A 19,021-nucleotide genomic window follows, 5' to 3' on the forward strand; every position below is an offset into this window, starting at 1 on the left:
CTAATAAAAACAGTGCAAACAAATAGTAAGATGAAATGTGAAGTCATGAATAAATAAATCTATTAAACAGATGAAAAGCAATGCCTAATATTTCTGTTCAAACACATGCCTGTCTGTCACTATCAAATAAAGTATTTGATTTTAAGTCTTTTTCATTCTTCTTCATAGCAGCTTGCTTGGTTATAGTAGAAAAAGGGAAATATAATAGTACAATACATGCAAAACTAACAAAGGACAGGGTGAGGGTAAGTGCAAATATATACCTGTTGGTGTGAAGGTAAAAGACGGGACTGAAAAATCAAAACAAAATATAAACCAGTTATTAAGCTGAAGAGAGAAGGGGAACATATCACATTAGTATAAATCAAGCAGACAGCTGAACATAAAACAAATGTAAATAACTAAGCCAGTAGTTCTGTCACACTGATAGATGAATAAAACCAAATTTGTGGCTAAAAAAGAAGCCTGCCTCTAAAGGTACCAATTTGAAGTAGCTGACATTGGAATACACTCAGGAGGGGAAAAGAGCTGGGTTAGCCTGTGAATGACCCTCCATTTAGTAACATATTTTCTACATAGTCTTTGTACAAACAAGAATCCTAAACTATTAATCATTTCAAAACACTGGATAATGGATTCTTGAACAAGTATCATCAAGGTCTTGCTTGAACCTTATCTATACATCAGCAAATGATCATTAAAAGGGGCTATTAAGGACTCAAGATCAAAAATAGCAATCATTGCAATAAAGACAACCATAAAATTGAACTGGCTCATTTTGAGTAATTTCAATAAGAAATGTCTAACATCTCATTACAGAAGCAGCGTAAACACAACATTTCCAATTGTTTATTTGGTCATTATGGAAAAATCCTGAATGGACCAAAGCTTAGAAGACTTAAAACTGCATTTTCTGCACTTTATATTTAAAAACTCTGAGTCTGGCTGTTTGTCTATCTCAATTGTGTGTGTGTGTGTGTGTGTGTGTGTGTGTGTGTGTGTGTGTGTGTGTGTGTGTGTGTAATCTCCTGCACATGATAGTCTAACAATGGAATACTATCCTTCTGAAAATCTTTACTCTCTCTAGAGTTATAAATAACTCTGTAGAGTTATAAATCATAATCTAATCAATAATGCCTGAAATTGAACTGCAGACCTTAAAAGTGGCAGCCCTTGCCTCCCTCATTCTTTCTATCATCTCACACTCCCACTGTATGTTGCATGACACTAGAGCAATTTCCATGTCATTTCCTAGAGGGAGGAGACTGACTTATTTTTCAAGCTCTTCAAATTAATTTAAAGTCTGATCTGGTAAAGGAAAAAGAGTATAACACTGACTTAAGATTAAGATTTAGTTAGAAAAAATTTTGATACATAGGAAATGGAATACTGATTGCATATTTTACATACGAAAACTGCCAAGTGTGTATTTTCCATTTCATATAGTTCTGCTATTTCTTTTAAATTTATTTTAGGATTAAGGCCTTTGGGATACAAACAGTTTTATTGGGGGCCCACTCAAACAAACACAAGCTAGTTTATATCTAAGCATATAGAGGACAAAAAACCAAAACCCTCAATATTATTTACACAATTCATGCACTGGCCTAGCAGTCAAGAATTTTATTGTGGGTTTTTCCTCCTGAGTATGGTCTTTTTACACAGTAATTTAGCTACATTCAAAAATTCAAAGCCATAGTAACATGTCTTCATAAATAAATAAGGTGATTTGAAACTACAGCTATTCCAACAGGAACGGAGTACCTCAACATTAATTTTCAATCACAAGGACACAGGAAAAATATGAAAGGTCCTTGTCATTACTTCTCTTAGTTAACCTCCAGTGTGAGGAATAGAAAAGAAAATGAAAAGAGGTCAAACTAAATGAAATCTTCACAACTAGTACACCAAAGAACAACTCAATTCTAAAAGCTTCCATTAATAAACTGTCTTCCTGCCCAATATGAGTGTATATGTGCAAGCGTAGATAAGCGTAGATATTAAAATATTTTAACATTGTCATGTCAGAGGCATAAAAATTGTTGAAAAAATTGTTAATCCTGTTTATTATATTATAGCATGTCTTAACAGATGAATAGATTTTTCACATTCATTTTTTCAAACCATTTCACATCTCTTTGTCTTGAAATTATTAACCATGATTTTTCAGTGGATAAATCTGTTGTCTTTTAAAAATATAAAAAATAATTTTTGAAGAAATTTATTGAAGAAATGCAAATAAATTTAGAATTATTTCAAAAGTGCCGAAAAGGCAAAAGTGCAGAAAGCAGAATCAAATTTTCATCAAATTACATTTGTAATTATGTTCTATGATTTCTGCTAAAACACTTGCTGGATGAAAGGACAATTATATTAGTTCAGTAGATTTTACAGAAAGAAGACAAAGGCATTAACCAGCATGCTTAAAGCACATTAGTAAATGGAAAAGAGAATTTCATTAGTTAATTTCAGTGTGCTTATATATCTTAAGATTCCAAGAGAATTAAAGATATTAAATATATATATATATATATATATATGACTAAAGAAAACATTTACTGAACCCTAATGGAAGTGACACTTAACTGGAAAATGCAAGGAAACAAAGCAAATTTATTAACGCCATTTAAACATCTTCTTGTCCAAACTAGATTAAAAAAATAAAAACCTAAACTTCACAAATTTCATAATACTAATTCAAAAAATAGAGGAACCTTCTCATTTGCATTTTTTTTATCCAAAAAGGTTTAATATGGTAATATATGTGTCTTACACTATTTCAAACAGTATACAGACTGGAAGCTCTAGATAGTCCTTTGCAACAACTGCAAACCCTCACTTTCTCTGGCAATTGATGTGACATGCTCTGTATTTAAATAAACAGTATGTTTGAAAGACTTATTTAATGCTACTAATTCTAAGACTATTCAATGCATGTGAAAATGATTCAGGGCTTTATTCCATTTCTGGCGCTGAATTAACTGACTGGTTCTGGTCACTGAACAATTTCAGTGGAATGATAACTAGCTTATTTAAGGAAACAAACTCATGAGTCACTAAAATATAAATTATTTGGCTTAGATATTTAAAGATGTACTTCATAGCTAAGATTAAAAAATTCTTCTCACTCCCCAAATAAATAAAATAAAAAGGGCAGATATCTTTAACCCAGATTAAACTTTTGAGAATCAGTAATGGAAACTGAATCATAAAATATTTATTTAGCAATAACCATGATATGTATAATCCAAAATTAAGACAAAGAGGTGTTCTTAGAAGTTTTGGTAAATCAGGAGAAAGTTTTAGTGCTAAGGAGAGTCAATATGACTGTTTTTAACAGTGTTTAAATTTCCTGGGGAAGAAGGGATACGAATAATGAATCCAAAGTACATGAGTATTTGTGGAAAAGGTACTTGTGAAAAGCATTGGCACTATTCATTTCATCCCATGAGACTGCAGATGATGCCAAGAAACCCTTTCCAATAAAACTAATTCAAGCATAAATTCTGCTGATGCTGTAAAGTCGTGCACTAGAAACTCTGCCATCAGCAATATGTATATATTTAACTGAGAAGCTTTAATTAAGAAAAAAAAAAGATTTTAAATCCTTCCTTCTTCTTTGCCAGTAATGGGCATATTTCTCAGTCATTACTCCCTTATCTATAAAAACAATAACAATTGATCCTAAAATAATTGAAGTGCACAATTGTCCCTCTTGTTTCACAAGGAACAATGATACCCTCTTCAAAACTGAAAAGCAAAGTTCAAATTCTGCTTTTATTTTTTCTGTAATAGGAAAAGCAGAATTCTCCCACTTCTGGGCGAAGTCAAAGATGAATTCTCTGGTTCAGGAATTATGAACATCTACATGTTTCCCCATTTAAGATTTACTGATCAGAAAATGGGATTAAGTATCTTTAAAAGTTCTAAACTGGGGCAGCTAGGTGGCACAGTGGATAGATCACCGGACCTGGATTCAGGAGGGCCTGAGTTCAAATCCGGCTTCAGACCCTTGACACTTACTAGCTGTGTGACCCTGGGTAAGTCACTTAACCCTAATTACCCCCCCCCAAAAAAAGTACTAAACTAAAAAGTCAACTTAAATCATATTATCTATTTCTACTGTCTTCCAAGCAAATTATATAAAGATGATATCTACATACATATCTAACAATTATATCAATACACAGGTGCACATATTCCTTACATTGAATTAAAGTCATATTCAATAAATGTGGCTTAATTTGAATGTAAGCTATATGTAGTAATATCAGTTTTAACTTAAAAATACTATAAATGTAAAGCTAGGTGAACATTTAAAATACCCTAAATTCTACCTAAAATTCATCTTCAATCTTAGGTAAACATAAAAAATGTTAGAAAATTAAATAAGTGAATACCTTTTCTGATACCAGCATAAGTACTAGTGAGTCCATTTCTCTTCTTCCGGTGACGATACAACCAGATGCTGAAGACCATAAGTATTATCCAACAGGCAGCCCCAATACCTGCTATAAATGCTGGCTGCTTCACAACATCAGAAATCTGCTGAGCAAGACTGACTTGATCTTCTGGTGACACGGGATTTCCATACGAGTCTGAAAATTCAGCTTTCGATTAATTAGGTTTTAAGACTAAACATGAAACTAACATGACATAAAAATGTATAAAATAAATTGTGGTTGTCAGTTTTTTTTTTTTTATTTTAGAGCAGTTGATAGCCAATCTTGCTTTTGTAGTTTCCATTTACCTCCTAAGATCATTGTATCTGATGCAACAAAACAAAATGAATGTTAATTCAATTTGAGTAAAAATAAATTCTACTTATAACAATAGGGTAGTAGAAAGTGTTAAAATGTTACCTATCAAGGCTTAGTAGGTAAAGTCCCTAAGGAAAAAAAAAAGCTTCAAAATAAATACAAATAAAAATCAGGGGGAAAAAACCATAAATATTCTCAATATGACCATATAGCTAATTTATGAGTAGGGAACAGTTGTAAAACATTACTTATTTTCGCAGACTTTTAAAGAGTTCTTTATTATACAAAAAACTTGAGAATAAAAAGCATTGTGAAGCAACAAGATGTGTCCTTCACAAGATAGATGCTAAAATGTTTCTGAAAGAAAGTTTCCAAAAGATTATAGCTTAAAACTTATAATTCATAGTATAAGGTTCTCTTTCTTAGTGCTTTACTATTATTGTATAGTCAAAAGGACTCCTCAAAATAAAAATGGTAATATGTAACAAAGAAAAGATGAATTGATGCAACCATTGGATGTCTTATTTGTAAAATATATCCAAAAAAGACAGGAAAGATTGAGAAAGGAACAATGAAAATGAAAACAAACTACACTACATTTAAATATATATTCAGTTGGGTATTTAGTTATTCAGATTCAGAAAGCAAGTTGAAGATATGGATATCTGTCAAATATCCTTATTTAGATATAAATATTAAACTTAAAAACACATTATATTCACTTCTCATCCATGAAATTCATGTTTCATCAATACCTCCCAAGTCAGTGTGCACATAGTATGCTTGCAAAGACCTCTCAGGGATACTAGGACAGCTGCCCCATGCTACCAATCAACACACTACTTTGGCACTAACAGACATTAGTATTGAAGATGTTCACTGGGCTGAAAATTTCCATTTGTGTGCTGCAGCTTTACTGATTTTGACTTAGTCAAATAGCACTTCTTTCCTGCAACATCTGGTAAAATGGAAAGCTGTGCTTTTGTCCATTTCATTGAGACTGGCATATTTAGACAAGAGGCTGGGTGTTAAATCAACTGGCTTTAAAAATTTCTGTTAACCTGATTCACAAAGAAAAAAAAATGTTAATTTCCAAAAACATCCTCAGAGTGCTAGTTATTGAAACCATTTACACATCAATAATATTGTTGATAATATGACCATATTAACATGTTTTCTCCCCCCCCCCATTATATGCAGTTATCATATTCTGACAAGTGAACTGGAAGGGCAGCAAGCCACATTCCTGAATGCATTTACTTTAGGAAATAATAGCTTTTTGGATGTGAATTATTTTCCCATTTCCTATTAGTTTGTCAATTTTTTTTTTTTGGTTTGCTTTTTTGCTTGAACAGAATTATAGATTTCATTCTATGGAGGGGTCAAGGCTGAATACCTCTTTTCACATACAGTCACCTGGATTCTACTGTTTGTTGACTGAAAGTTTCATTTCATGTTCCATATCCTTTTATCTTCAGTTATTCTAAGAGCACTTCATACTCTGAAAGTTCACGAAGAGGACCTATTATTTTCTTCCTAATACACCCTTTGTATGTGCTAGGTTTATAGATTTCATGGCTATTTGTGCAAGGTTAAGTTGGGTTTCTTCAGATTTTATGGAGACAGCCGAGTGGGGTTCTATACAAGTGGCCAGATGGGCTTAATAGTATAAAGTGCAGTGTGACTAATGAATTAAAACTGCCACTCTAGATCTCATCCTTTGTCTCCCTGCAGCTGAGGCTGTATTATGATACAGATAACCGGAATGCACTTATAATTTCAAAATAATCAAATATGACCCTTAAATCCCATGGTCAAATACTAAGTCAATAAAATTATAGATAATTTTCCTTAGATCATCCTATGAAACACACAGAAAATAAATGTTATACCCTATTAAAATGTATCACCAATTTAGAATTCAGAAATAATATTACTCATTTGAGAACTAATGATACTTCATAAAGTAGTACTATATGCATATTTTATATCAATAAGATAAAATGTATACATAAAAAATACCTCTGTCAGAGACACCCTATGGAGATCCATAGGGATTCTATGCATGTGCACACAACCAGGCACATGCACGCACATGAATATATATATACAGAAATACTATTCCTTCTACTTAGGCCATTTTTTTTCTTCATTACCCTTATATTATTCAGCATTTTAACACTTGCAGTAGAAAGTTTCTCTTTTGGCCAAAAGAAAAATAAAATATGGGATAAGCAGTGTAGCATAGTGGACGGGGCATCAGACATGGAGTCAGGAAGACCTGGGTTCAAATCCTATCTCAGATTAATTATATATGTTTTGCCAATTCATTCACATGAACTTTAAATGCTACTGACTTGGTACATATCCAAAATACTTCTTGGCTATGTGATTCTGCACAAGTCCCTTATGTCAACTATATGAAATAATTATATATAGTTGAAAATTGTGGTATATGCTCTATTCTAGAAGGGAGATTCCAAAACAAACTATATGAATGAAAGCTGTACTGCAGAGTAGATGAAGAATTGTTTAAATTTGTTTTCTTTTAAAGTATAACCTAAGTTGATACTAAATAAAAAGCTATCAGTTGAACACACTCAAGCAAACTGGTTCCAAATCCACATGTTTGTTTTCTCAGTCTAGTTGCTTAAAGAATATATAGGGGGGCAGCTAGGTGGCGCAGGGGATAGAGCACCGGCCCTGGAGTCAGGAGTACCTGAGTTCAAATCCGGCCTCAGACACTTAAGACTTACTAGCTGTGTGACCCTGGGCAAGTGACTTAACCCCAATTGCTTCACTTAAAAAAAAAAAAAATATATATATATATATAGGGTGCTAACGTTTAGAAATGAACAGACAGAGGAAATTTGATAAACCTCCTCTGTGTACTTATGTCACAACAAATTAGAGGTAGGGCCTCAGAAGACTGTCATTTTTTTCCTACTACATTCTCTTAGTTGCTTAATAATTAGGTCTACACAAAACAATTAAACAAAGAATTCCTAAATGTAAAGGGGGGGGAACATTGAATAATTTGCATAAAAGTTAAGGGTTATCAAAGGGAATTTCAGTTGTAAGCACTATTCTTTGAATTATAAAGTAAATTAGATCACATTACTACAAAAGTGAACTATTCCACCTAAATTTTTTAAATAACTGAGCCTTATCTTTTTAAACATCAACTAAAAAAACTTCTAACCTTTTTTATAAACAGAATACTTTTAGGGGCAGGTAGGTGGTGCAGTGGATAGAGCACTGGCCCTGGAGTCAGGAGTACCTGAGTTCAAATCTGACCTCAGACACTTAACAGTTACTAGCTGTGTGACCCTGGGCAAGTCACTTAACCCCAATTGCCTCACTAAAAAAAACAAAACAAAAAAACCAGAATACTTTTCTTTTTGCCCAGGCATTCAGACAGTCTGGGGAATATCCAGGGAAGAGAAAACTCCCTTCAGCAATGCATATCTGCATCTGCTCCATAAATTACAAATTTAAAGAGTTGCCAGGGACATTAAGAGGATTAGGGACTTGCCTAGGGTCACAATATCAGTTTTTGTCAAAAAAAGGACTTCCTAATAACTTTCCTCATAACCTTGCATTTGATTTTACTGCCTCTGTGTGTGTGTGTGGGGGGGGTAAGGGGTGGTGTTTAACTTATCTGTTTGTGTGTTCAGTACTCAACAGTGCCTGGTGTTGATTGATTGATTGCTGATTCAAGATAAACTACCTAACCACTTCACCACATTGCCACTCTAGAAAGAGAATATATTAAACGTGATTTAGATTTTTTTCTTTCAAAAACTTCAGGGGCAGCTAGGTGGCACACTGGAGAGAGCACCGGCCCTGGATTCAGGAGGACCTGAGTTCAAATCCGACCTCAGACCCTTGACACTTAGTAGCTGTGTGACCCTGGGCAAGTCACTTAACCCCAATTGCCTCACCCCAAATAAATTTAAAACACACAGAGACACACACAAAACTTCAAGAGCTTTAAGTATTCCTTAATTTTTTTTTCTGAATTCTAGGAATTGTCTTCGCCTTTCAAATACCCAAAGTAAGGCATCAGTGTTTCTGAGGTATGAATGTCCACTGAAAAATAACACATATTCCAATAATTCAGTCATATGTATTTTAAATGCTACTGACTTGGTAGACATTCAAAATCAGGGAAGGCAGAAGAAACAGCCACCTAATGTGATTAGAGAGAGATTAGGAGACCTATCTACACAAAAACATCTCTATGAGTTAGCCTGAAAAAAAATACCTGAAATGATGTGGCTCCATCACTATAAATTTCTTTGGGTTAAAGCATTGTACCTCTTTGAAGTCCCTGTTAAAATGCCAATAAATCTGCAGCAAGTATAATGTATAGAACTAGTAACATGTAATGGAGAAAGTTTATCAGAAAAGAGGCTCCTAAAACAAGAAGAGACAGGATACACCATTAAAGGTGGCTAGAGAGAAGAAAAGAATCAAGAGGTACAAAGAAGTACCTTGAAATGAATAGCTTTCCTAAAAGACATGGCAGAAAGAATTCTGAAAAGAACCCTTATAAGTTAAGCAAAAGATCATATTCTAGATATAAGAATCTAAATTGAAAAACTGACATTAAGGGCCTAATGAACTTCATTTTCCAAGAGAAGTTTCAGTTTTTAAAATGGTTACAAACTCAAAGGTTTATAAAACCTATTTTTGGACATCCCATCATTATCTATTCATTGTATTGAGTTATATTTCACTATTAGTATAAAAATATTCTTTAAGCTAAATTATGACCTTAATTCACTTGCTCAAAACCCTCCACTGATTTCCTATCGCCCTCAGAATGGATTTTAAACTTTCTAGTCTGATGTGTAAAGCTCTCTACAATCTAGTCAGAAGCTAGAAAAAGAAATGGGTTTGGGATCAGAGGGTCTTAGTTGGAATCCTATCTCTGCCATTGATGATGTCTTACCTTGAGAGGAGGTCACATGATTTCTCTAAGACTCAGAATTCTTATATGTAAAAATGAGAGGGAAGGAATCAAAGAACTCTAAGGTCCCTTCCAACTCTAAATCTATGATTCTACGAGGCTACCCTTTTGGCTTGATCTACCTTAATTCTTCTTAAACATGACCTATGCTTCAACCAAATAAGAGAAGTGTTATCAAAACATTCTTTGAAAGCTAGCACCTTTGTGCCTTACTCATAATATTCCATTTGCCTATAATGGCTGTAAAGAATTAATTGTTATTTGAGGTTTTTATGACTCCATCTTTTGGCTAGAATTAAAAAAAAAACACCTCGGCACGCACTGGCCTCTGGGGCTCCGCAAACGGCATGGTACTCTACCCACTGGTTGTAGCCCTCGCCATAGTGCTGGCACCTCACGTCATCACCATTCACCAACGCCTACATGAGCCTGGCAAAATTATAATGATTGGAAGCCTAGTGAGGGCAGTCATGTGACTGTCAGAGTGGCCAGCCAATTGGCTGGGGGCTGCCTGGAATTTGCTGGGAAGAGGGAGGAGAATTCGCCATTCTACCTGGAAGCTGGAAGGCGACAGGAGTGCTGCTGTGTATTTTCAGCTGATTCCTGGGCAATGGTGTTATTCAGGTTATATAATTTCCCTTTCCCCATTTTATTTCCTTTCCCTTGATCCTACTGATCCTGTTTGTGTGTGCGTGTGTTTGTTTGTTTTTTTTAAGTTCATTCTTGTTAAATAAATCCTGCTCTGTTTTGAGGGAGGCTGCCGGTCTCCTTCCTTGCCCCAGTATTATAGTGAGCTGCTTAGCTAACACTCCCCAATTAAAAATTGGTCTCTACATGGCCTTTCCTTAGATTTTAACCAGCAAAAATTCTGTCTTTAAAAACCAGTCTTTAAGGTTCAACTTTAAGGTCCAACTCATTAATAAAACTTCTCTTGATTACCCCACCTAAAAGTAAGCTGAACTTCTTATAGCTCTTAGTAACTTTCTTAGGCGATATATGAACATAATTTATAAAATCATCCTTTGAAAAAAGCATGTTATTGATAGACGCATTATCCCTGAATCAGCTGGCAATGTAGTCAGACAATTGACTTGTTAGAACTCAGATGAAGATTAGTAAAGAGCAAGAAGAAATTATACTGAGTAAACATCACATAAATTAAACAAAACTAAATCATGAACTATTTAAACAAATAATTGACAGATGGAAAAGGAACAAAAATTACATTGAAATCAAGTATAATAATTTTATAAAGACATTTAACCAATGTAAGTAAAAACAATTGTTACAACAAGAGAACCACAAGGTCTCAGAAAGCATCTTAGTTATTAGCACATATTTGTCTTTGTTGTTATTAAATTGTTTTAGGGTCATCTTGCTAAAGTTACTGGAGTATTTTGACATTTCCTTTTGCAGCTCATTTCACAGATGTGGAAAATGAAGTAAACAGGGTTAAGTCACTTGCTCAGGGTCACACAGCTAGGAAGTATCTGAGGCCAAATTTGAACTCAAGAAGTTGAGTCTTCCTGACAACAGTGCCAGTACTTCAGCCCCTGTGCCCCCTACCTGCTTCATCTGACTTACTTGCTGGAGAGACAACTAGCAAGGGCAACATATAAACTAAATTGTAAATCTCATAAAGGATGATGAATGCTTATAAGCATCATTGCTTCATTAAGCAAAGAGAAGCAATAGAAGGTAAACATTCGTTCAAAGAAAGCATGACTATATCCCAAGGGCATTTAAGGACCAAAAAATGGAAGGAAGACAACAGGGGGAAAATGGAAAGGATTTGTATAAATTATTAAAACAAACTTTTTCTCCAACAAAATAGTGGAATCATCAAATTTTGATCCTAATATGGTTCCATATGGGGAGGTAGAAATGGAACAAAAGAGAATGAAGATGAGAAAAGTAGCTAGAGTTCACTAAGACCATGAAAGATACAACAAAATTATGAGAGTGGAAGGATTGATGTACAAGGTATTTGAAGGATGGAAAGATCCTGGATTTTACTAATAGCAGAAAAAAATGACTGCCGGAACATTGATAACTATTGCACTTTAAATCTTTCAGAAAAATATAGAGAAATCAGTGGGCAGGGGCAGTTAGGTGGTGCAGTGGATAAAGAACTGGCCCTGGATTCAGGAAGACCTGAGTTCAAATCCAGCCTCAGACACTGAGGCTTTTTTTCCCCAATGACAGGCAACATTTTTATCATTTCACAATTTAATGAAAGATGTAGAGAATTAATTATAAGTGCCTACTGTGCTTATTGTTTATTGGGCTTGGCCCTATTGCTGTTTATTATTTTTATCAATGAATTAAAAAAAAAAGATGTAGATGGTATGGTTCAACAAATCTTCAGATAACACAAAATTGGGGGATATATAACTCACTGGATGACAGAGCCAGAATACAAAAAGATCTTGACTGGCTAGAACACTGAGATGGATATAATAAGATGAAATTCAGTACAGATAAATGTAAAGCTTTGCATTTGGGTATGATAAAAAAACCACAAAAATTTCACAAGTATAAAATGAAGGAAGAATAATTAGCAGTTGTTCTGATAGCCGTCTAGGGGATTTATGTTAGCAGTATGATGTGACAGAGAAAAAAATCTAATTCAGTCTTAGGCTTCATCAGGAGGGCACAGCTTCCAAGAATAGAAAGATGACTGTCCCAATGTATTCTGTCCTTATCAGGCTTTATCTGGAGTAATGTGTTAACTTTTGGGAACCATGGTTTAAGAAGGATATTAATAAACTGAAGAGTATCCAGAGAGTAACCATGAGTCAATGTCACATGTCACATGTCACATGTCACATGTCACATGTCAACTGCTTGAAGGAACTGGACATTTTTAGCTCAGACAAGAGAAGACTTGGGGGACATGATAGAGTTCTTCAAGTATGTGCAGGAGGAATTGGACATTTTAAATACATTTAATGACAAAGGACAGAAGGAGAAACAATGGGATGGATGTTGTGAAGGAAAAACTTCCAAACAATTATAGCTGGCAAACAGTGGAATAACGTGTTTCATGACATATATATTCCTTCCCCTAGAGGTCTTCAAGCACAGGCTTATACAATTGTTTATCAGGTATGTGTGGCCAAAAGAGGTCCCTTCTAACTCTCAAACTATGGGATTCAGTGATTGTTGGAAGCAAGTCCCAAATTAATGCAGAACTCTATTTGAATATTTGACAGATAAACTTTTCAGAACTATTAATTTCTTAGAATAGTTTTTTCTGGTGTTTTAATAAAACATTTCTGGTTGCTTTGATAGATATGTATACGAATTACTTATAGCCTCTCCAAAGTACACAGTCTCCCTGAATATTTGCTTTTATTAGTACTGAAATCTAGAACACAAGAAACAAAAGACAATCTAATTCTGCCCCTATTCAAGTTCCCCAAATCCAAAATGGGATTATGATCTATTTGGATTTTTTTGTATTTTTTGTTTTTGTTTTTGTTGGGGCAATGAGGGTTAAGTGATTTGCCCTAGGTCACACAGCTAGTAAGTATAATGTGTCTGAGTTCAGATTTGAACTCAGGTCCTCCCGAATCCAGGGCTGGTGCTTTATCCACTATGATATATTTAGAAAAGACAATCCCAAATAGAAGCTTTTGTGAAGTCTTACTCTAGTTCCAGGTGATTGCTTAAATGAGTACAACAAACTATTTAATTTGTTTCAGGACAAAAGTAGGCGAGCCAAGAATAATCCACTCAATAATATTTTCTGATTCAAAAATTTCTGCTAAAACCTTTGATGGGAACCTTGTGCTTCATCCAATAGTCGAGTTTAATTTAGAAAAAAGCATAATTCATAACTAAACTTAAATATACTTGATAAAGAAAGAGACCACCCACACTGTTGCTTTGTGGTTGTTGCTGTTTTAAAAGAAATCTATACATAACTTTAACTAGTTAATTTAAGTTTAAAGCAAAAACCTAATCTGCCCTGATTTCATTATTGTTTCATTGCTTTGATGGCTCTGATGAACAAAAGTTGAATTCTAAATCTCAAACTATATTTCGGTATGTATTTTGATAGTGCTTACCTGGAAAATTCAACACAATTTCAGCTTTAGAAATGCTTAAATATCTAAAATTTGTCATTTACACCATGATAATACCAGTGGCCTACAATATAGCTCTAATAATATTGTCATCTGTGCTTCCTTTTTTAATGGGAACCAATATGGTAGGAAATCTCTCATTCTTAACATTATATTAACCCCATAATTCTATAAACTGAGTGATTTTGAAATTTTTCTAAATTAGATTACCTAATAAGTTACTAATGTTATCATTATAAATATCTTGTGACACCAACAACATGTGTAGGAGTAGTGATGAAGAATAATGACCTCATGATACAGAACCAACTGGACTAAACATGCAGAGTAACACATATTTTTGGACATTGTCAGTGCAGGAAATTTTTTGCTTGACTATGACTATTTATTTCAAGGGTATTTTTTTTCTTTCATTTTTTTTTTCCTTAGTAAGGGAGAGAGAAAAATGTCATTAACTAAAAAAAATAGGATTTAATTAAAAAATAAATACTAAGTCCTTTGTTTTACTTTACCATATTATTTACTCTACCATATTATGAAACCATATGAATTTTAAAATATTTTTAACAATGGAGGCTTACCTAATTGTATGAATTGCGGCTCACTTTTCACACCAGATCCTGCTCCTGTACTGGCTGCTACTTCCACGCTATATCGAACACCAGGAACTAGAGATGGAATGATTACAGAAAAGGTAGAACCATCCACTGTCTTATTTATGTGGTATCGACTTTCATTGCCCAGGCACCAAACCTGTAAGAATATAATAAGTGTCAAGTAAATAAAATTTCTCAATCTGTGTAGATATCATCAGCAACTGTGCTAAGCATTGCTAAGCCTAAAGGACCAGGAAGGCTTTTACCTTAAAGAGAGTGGTATCCTAATATGTAAGTGACTAAACCACTTTTTGCCAAAATTTCTTCAGAGACCTAGTTCTAAAGATGAAAGTAATCCAATTTAATAATTTTTTTTAAAAAATTAGATGCCTACTAAATGTAAGCAATAGGCATATAGTAGCTTGTAAACTTTTCCTTTTAGAATTGAATATTAACATTCAGGTAAGGGACTAATTCATCATTGCTTGCTTTAAGGTACTTATGGATTGAATGAGTATCACATGTTATAGCTTCTCATTTCAAGTGGTAGTATACCCTAGCCCTTGTTAGTTCCAAAACCACTTTTCTTCTTAAGTGTTAAGTTCTTAAATGTAAAATGAGTAGGGTAGAATAAAAAATCTCTAAGATCACCTTCTATCTCCACAATATATGCACATACATATACACATGTATGTGTATACATGTGGTACTAGAAGGTGGTCATAGAGGCAATGCACACATGCGCACATACATATATGTATATATGTGTATAGAAGTATAGACACACAATAAACAAATATACACATGTATACACAACACATGTATATGTTATACAAATGAAAATGCATTTATCTCTATATGCACATATACATATGTGCGTATACACACATATGTTGTAACCTAGGATTATTAGTCGTGGTTGTACTGATGGTGGTAGTAGTGGCAATGGTTCTGACACTGGCCACCCAAGATGATTATGAGATGCTAATCTTTATATTCAGGATGATATTACTAATGAATGTTGAATCATTCAATCATAACACCCCTTTCTTCAACTTCTGTGATTTCATCTTTGTTGACAATCCTTTTCAACCTTTACTAGTGAGGGTCATACCAGTTCTCTGGAGAATGGAACCTGTGATCTTGGCAGATGACAGGCAAATATTGTTCCCACACCTCCCTTCCAAGTCTTTTAACCCTGCTAGTACTTGCCAGAAAGCCTGGGCTCTTCAGACATGGTATTCAAGACATAGGGTCACTTCCAATGTCATGATGAATTGTCTGAACAGGATTTTTATCAGAAAAAGACACTTTTATGTATACTAAACTTCACCAAACCAGTTAAAGCCAAGCATCTGAAATAAGTATGTTTAAAAATACTGAGAGAAATTTCAATGAAAAGGTTTCAAATGTAGTGACATTTTGAGACCTTTATTCAGCCCCCCACTACATCCAAATTCATTAGCAATAAAAAAAAACGTTACCACCATTGGATTTGAAATAATATGGGGGATTAACTTTAGCTTGCAAAGGCACAAACAGATTCAGAAGAACTAAATAAGATATATGTTTGGATTGAAAAAAAAAACATTTACAGCTGAAAAAATTCTTGCACATTTGTTAACAAAGTTTGGCTTTAATATCTGAATTGAGAAATTATGTGGGATAGGTTTCAGAAAATTTCTGAGGTTTGGATTTCAATAATTAAATTGCATCGAGGGTTAGTTTTTTTTGTTTGTTTTTAAAGAATGCTCAAAAATGTTTACATGTTCTTTAATGATATGAGGATTTGGTCCCAAGGAAAAAGTAAAACATAAAAAATTATCATCTGAAGAGCTTTGTATTGCACATAACAGAATTTAAGAGGTAAAAAACTCTGTGTCTTCTGGCACATATATGTATGCATAGGTTAATGAATACTGCTGTCTGAAATAAGTGGATGAACTAGAATCCACCATTACCTGTAAAAATCCTTTTAAAAAAAAGATCCAAAGTTAACATTTTCTTAATGTACTTTGAATGCATGCATAAATCTTGCTCTTTATTTCAAGTTCTGACTGATTTGAAATAAAGACCTCTCTGTGAATATTTTTCCATTTATGTTACACAGCCAAAACTAAGCCATAAACTGATTTTATAACCATCAGAATCTGAAAGGTACTTTATTATTTTAAATTGACCATGAAGTTAAGAGATCTCGACCCTTTTGCATTTCTTTGGGGGACAGGGAGTAAAGAAGAATGTCTAAATTACACTATTTTACTTGAAAGCTGAGGCATCATCTCACATTAAATCTTAAAGAAATAATTCTTGCTAAGAGAAAATGGGATTGTTAAGTACCATTTTCTGTTGAATGAACCATAGCATCTTGCCCCTTAATAGCTTGGAAATAAACTTGAAAAGTGTGAATATGCACTTAAAAGCAGAGATTCTGAACTTCTTTTTATTCCATTATTTAACACTTCCCTACTTGATTCTCTGTCATACTCCCCACAGAGACCAATACTTTGCAGAGAAAAAAAGAAATCATTCACCATGAGTTCCTTCTATACTCCTCTCCATCTCAAAATCTTTGAAATTATCTTTCATTTTCTCTCTTACTCTAATCTTAGATGAAGAAGTAAGAGGTGGGCCTATTCCTCACCAAGGGTAATTTCTCAGTGTTTGTACTCTCTTCTTGTTTTCTCTGGCAGATTTCCCCTGAAATTATTGATCAAGCCATCAACAAATATTATTAAATGCTTAGTCTTCAACAATGACCACAATAATGCAAAGGAAAACAATTTTGAAAGACTTCAGAACTCTGATCAATACAGTGATAAATCATGACTACAGAAGACTGATGGAAGTTTCCCACCTCTTAGAGGTATGGCCACGAGATGCAGAATAAGATGTTTTGTCATAGATAGAAAATATGTTGACTGCTTTGTCTTCACTATATATTTTTTTATTTTAGATTTTTTTTTTTTGGTGAGGCAGTTGGGGTTAAGTGACTTGCGCAGGGTTACACAGCTAGTAAGTGTTAAGTATCTGAGGCTGAATTTGAACTCAGGTCCTCCTGACTACAGGGCCGGTACCTAGGTGCCCCAAATACCAGAAGGTAGAATTCCTAAACCCCCTTGTCTTTTGTTTTTGTTTTGTGGGGCAATGAGGTTAAGTGACTTGCCCAGGGTCACAACAGCTAGTAAGTGTCAAATGTCCAAGGACGGATTTGAACTCAGGTCCGCCTGAATCCAGGGCCGGTGCTTTATCCACTGTGCCACCTAGCCGCCCCAATACACTTTTAAAAACAACAGAGGCTATGTTAATTTTTACAGTTTTAAATATGATGTGGATTCTTTGTTTTACCTGGTGAAATTATACATGTTTGTGGATGTTAAGTTCATAATAAATATTTTTCAATTAATGTAAAAAGTTATCATATATTCCTTCAAATTCCCTCTCAATTACCCTATCTACAGAACAGACCAATGTTATCTATCTATCTATCTATCTATCTATCTATCTATCTATCTATCTATCTATCTATCTATCTATCTATCTATCTATCTATCTGGGTTTCCTACTAAGGCCCTTCTTTTACTTCACTTCAGGTGATAATTAAAGCTTTGAAGCAGCAATTCTCACATTAAATGGGAAAATAGCCACAGACTCTAATACCTTCTCATTTCCCTTTTAAGAAGGTGTTCCTAGGGTTCAGGGTAGTTTATAAGTTACTGACAATAGGGATGTAGAGATGAGGGCATTTAATGAGTCTTAATTAATGTATCAATAGGGACTCATATTCTACAATGATAACAAAGGTCATTACAGAGCTGAAAGAGACTTTACAAAAGGTAAAGTTATCAACTTTCCTTAACTCTTTGTCCAATTGATTATTTTAAAGAATGAGGTTCTTGAAATTCTGCATTATCAAAGATTCTATTATTTTAAATCTACTTCATTTATTGAAGCAGATAAATGTATTAATGTGTTTTTTAAGGTTTAAGAAAATAAAAGTTTAAACAAAAAAAAGTTTTAATGATATATTTATAGAGGAATCTCAGTATAGTGGAGTAATAACAATATACATCTGAAGTAACAATCAATTAATCATAAATCTCAGGGGAAATAAGGCATACTTGGATTTTAGTTATAGCTCTATAACTTCCTAGCTGTGTGACCTTGGGCAAGTCGCTTAATTTATTTTAAGCCAGTTTTCTTATTTATAAATTGAGAGGATTGGGTAATTTCAAAAGTTCTTTCCAGGCCTAAATATTTATTAATCTTTTATTTTTTATTGATTAATATTTTCTGATTTTCCACTTTAATCATTACTGCAAATCCACTCTTAAAAACATTTCCTAAAAAAAACCACACAAGAATAAAATTTGCTAAATGTATAAATTATAGATATAAGTCTTAGAGGTCACCTAATTCAACTCTTTTATTTTAAAGATGAGGAAATTGAAGCCTAAAGAGGAGAGAGAGAGATGAAATTCCCAAGATAGTTAATTCTAGAACCAGCTCTCTTTCTTTTTTTTTTTTTTTTGCAGGGCAATGAGGGATAAGTGACTTGCCCAGGGTCACACAGCTAGTAAGTGTCAAGTGTCTGAGGCT

At 33.9% G+C, this 19,021-nt stretch overlaps 1 protein-coding gene across 4 annotated transcripts in view; it reads right to left on the bottom strand.

Annotated features, from left to right (window-relative positions):
* The window catches only part of ROBO1 (roundabout guidance receptor 1), a 976,778-nt gene that overhangs the window by 58,011 nt on the left and 899,746 nt on the right, over positions 1 to 19,021 (bottom strand). For all 4 annotated transcript variants that reach the window (XM_043996229.1, XM_043996232.1, XM_043996230.1 and 1 more), the window contains 3 exons: positions 14,408 to 14,579; positions 4,401 to 4,598; positions 264 to 290 (listed from right to left, as the gene is read on the bottom strand). In XM_043996229.1, coding sequence (XP_043852164.1) covers positions 264 to 290; positions 4,401 to 4,598; positions 14,408 to 14,579 — 397 coding nt within the window. The remainder of the gene's footprint in view (positions 1 to 263; positions 291 to 4,400; positions 4,599 to 14,407; positions 14,580 to 19,021) is intronic.

The sequence above is a fragment of the Dromiciops gliroides genome, chromosome 3 (genome assembly GCF_019393635.1).
Source record: "Dromiciops gliroides isolate mDroGli1 chromosome 3, mDroGli1.pri, whole genome shotgun sequence".
In the NCBI taxonomy this organism is placed as follows: Eukaryota; Metazoa; Chordata; class Mammalia; order Microbiotheria; family Microbiotheriidae; genus Dromiciops; species Dromiciops gliroides.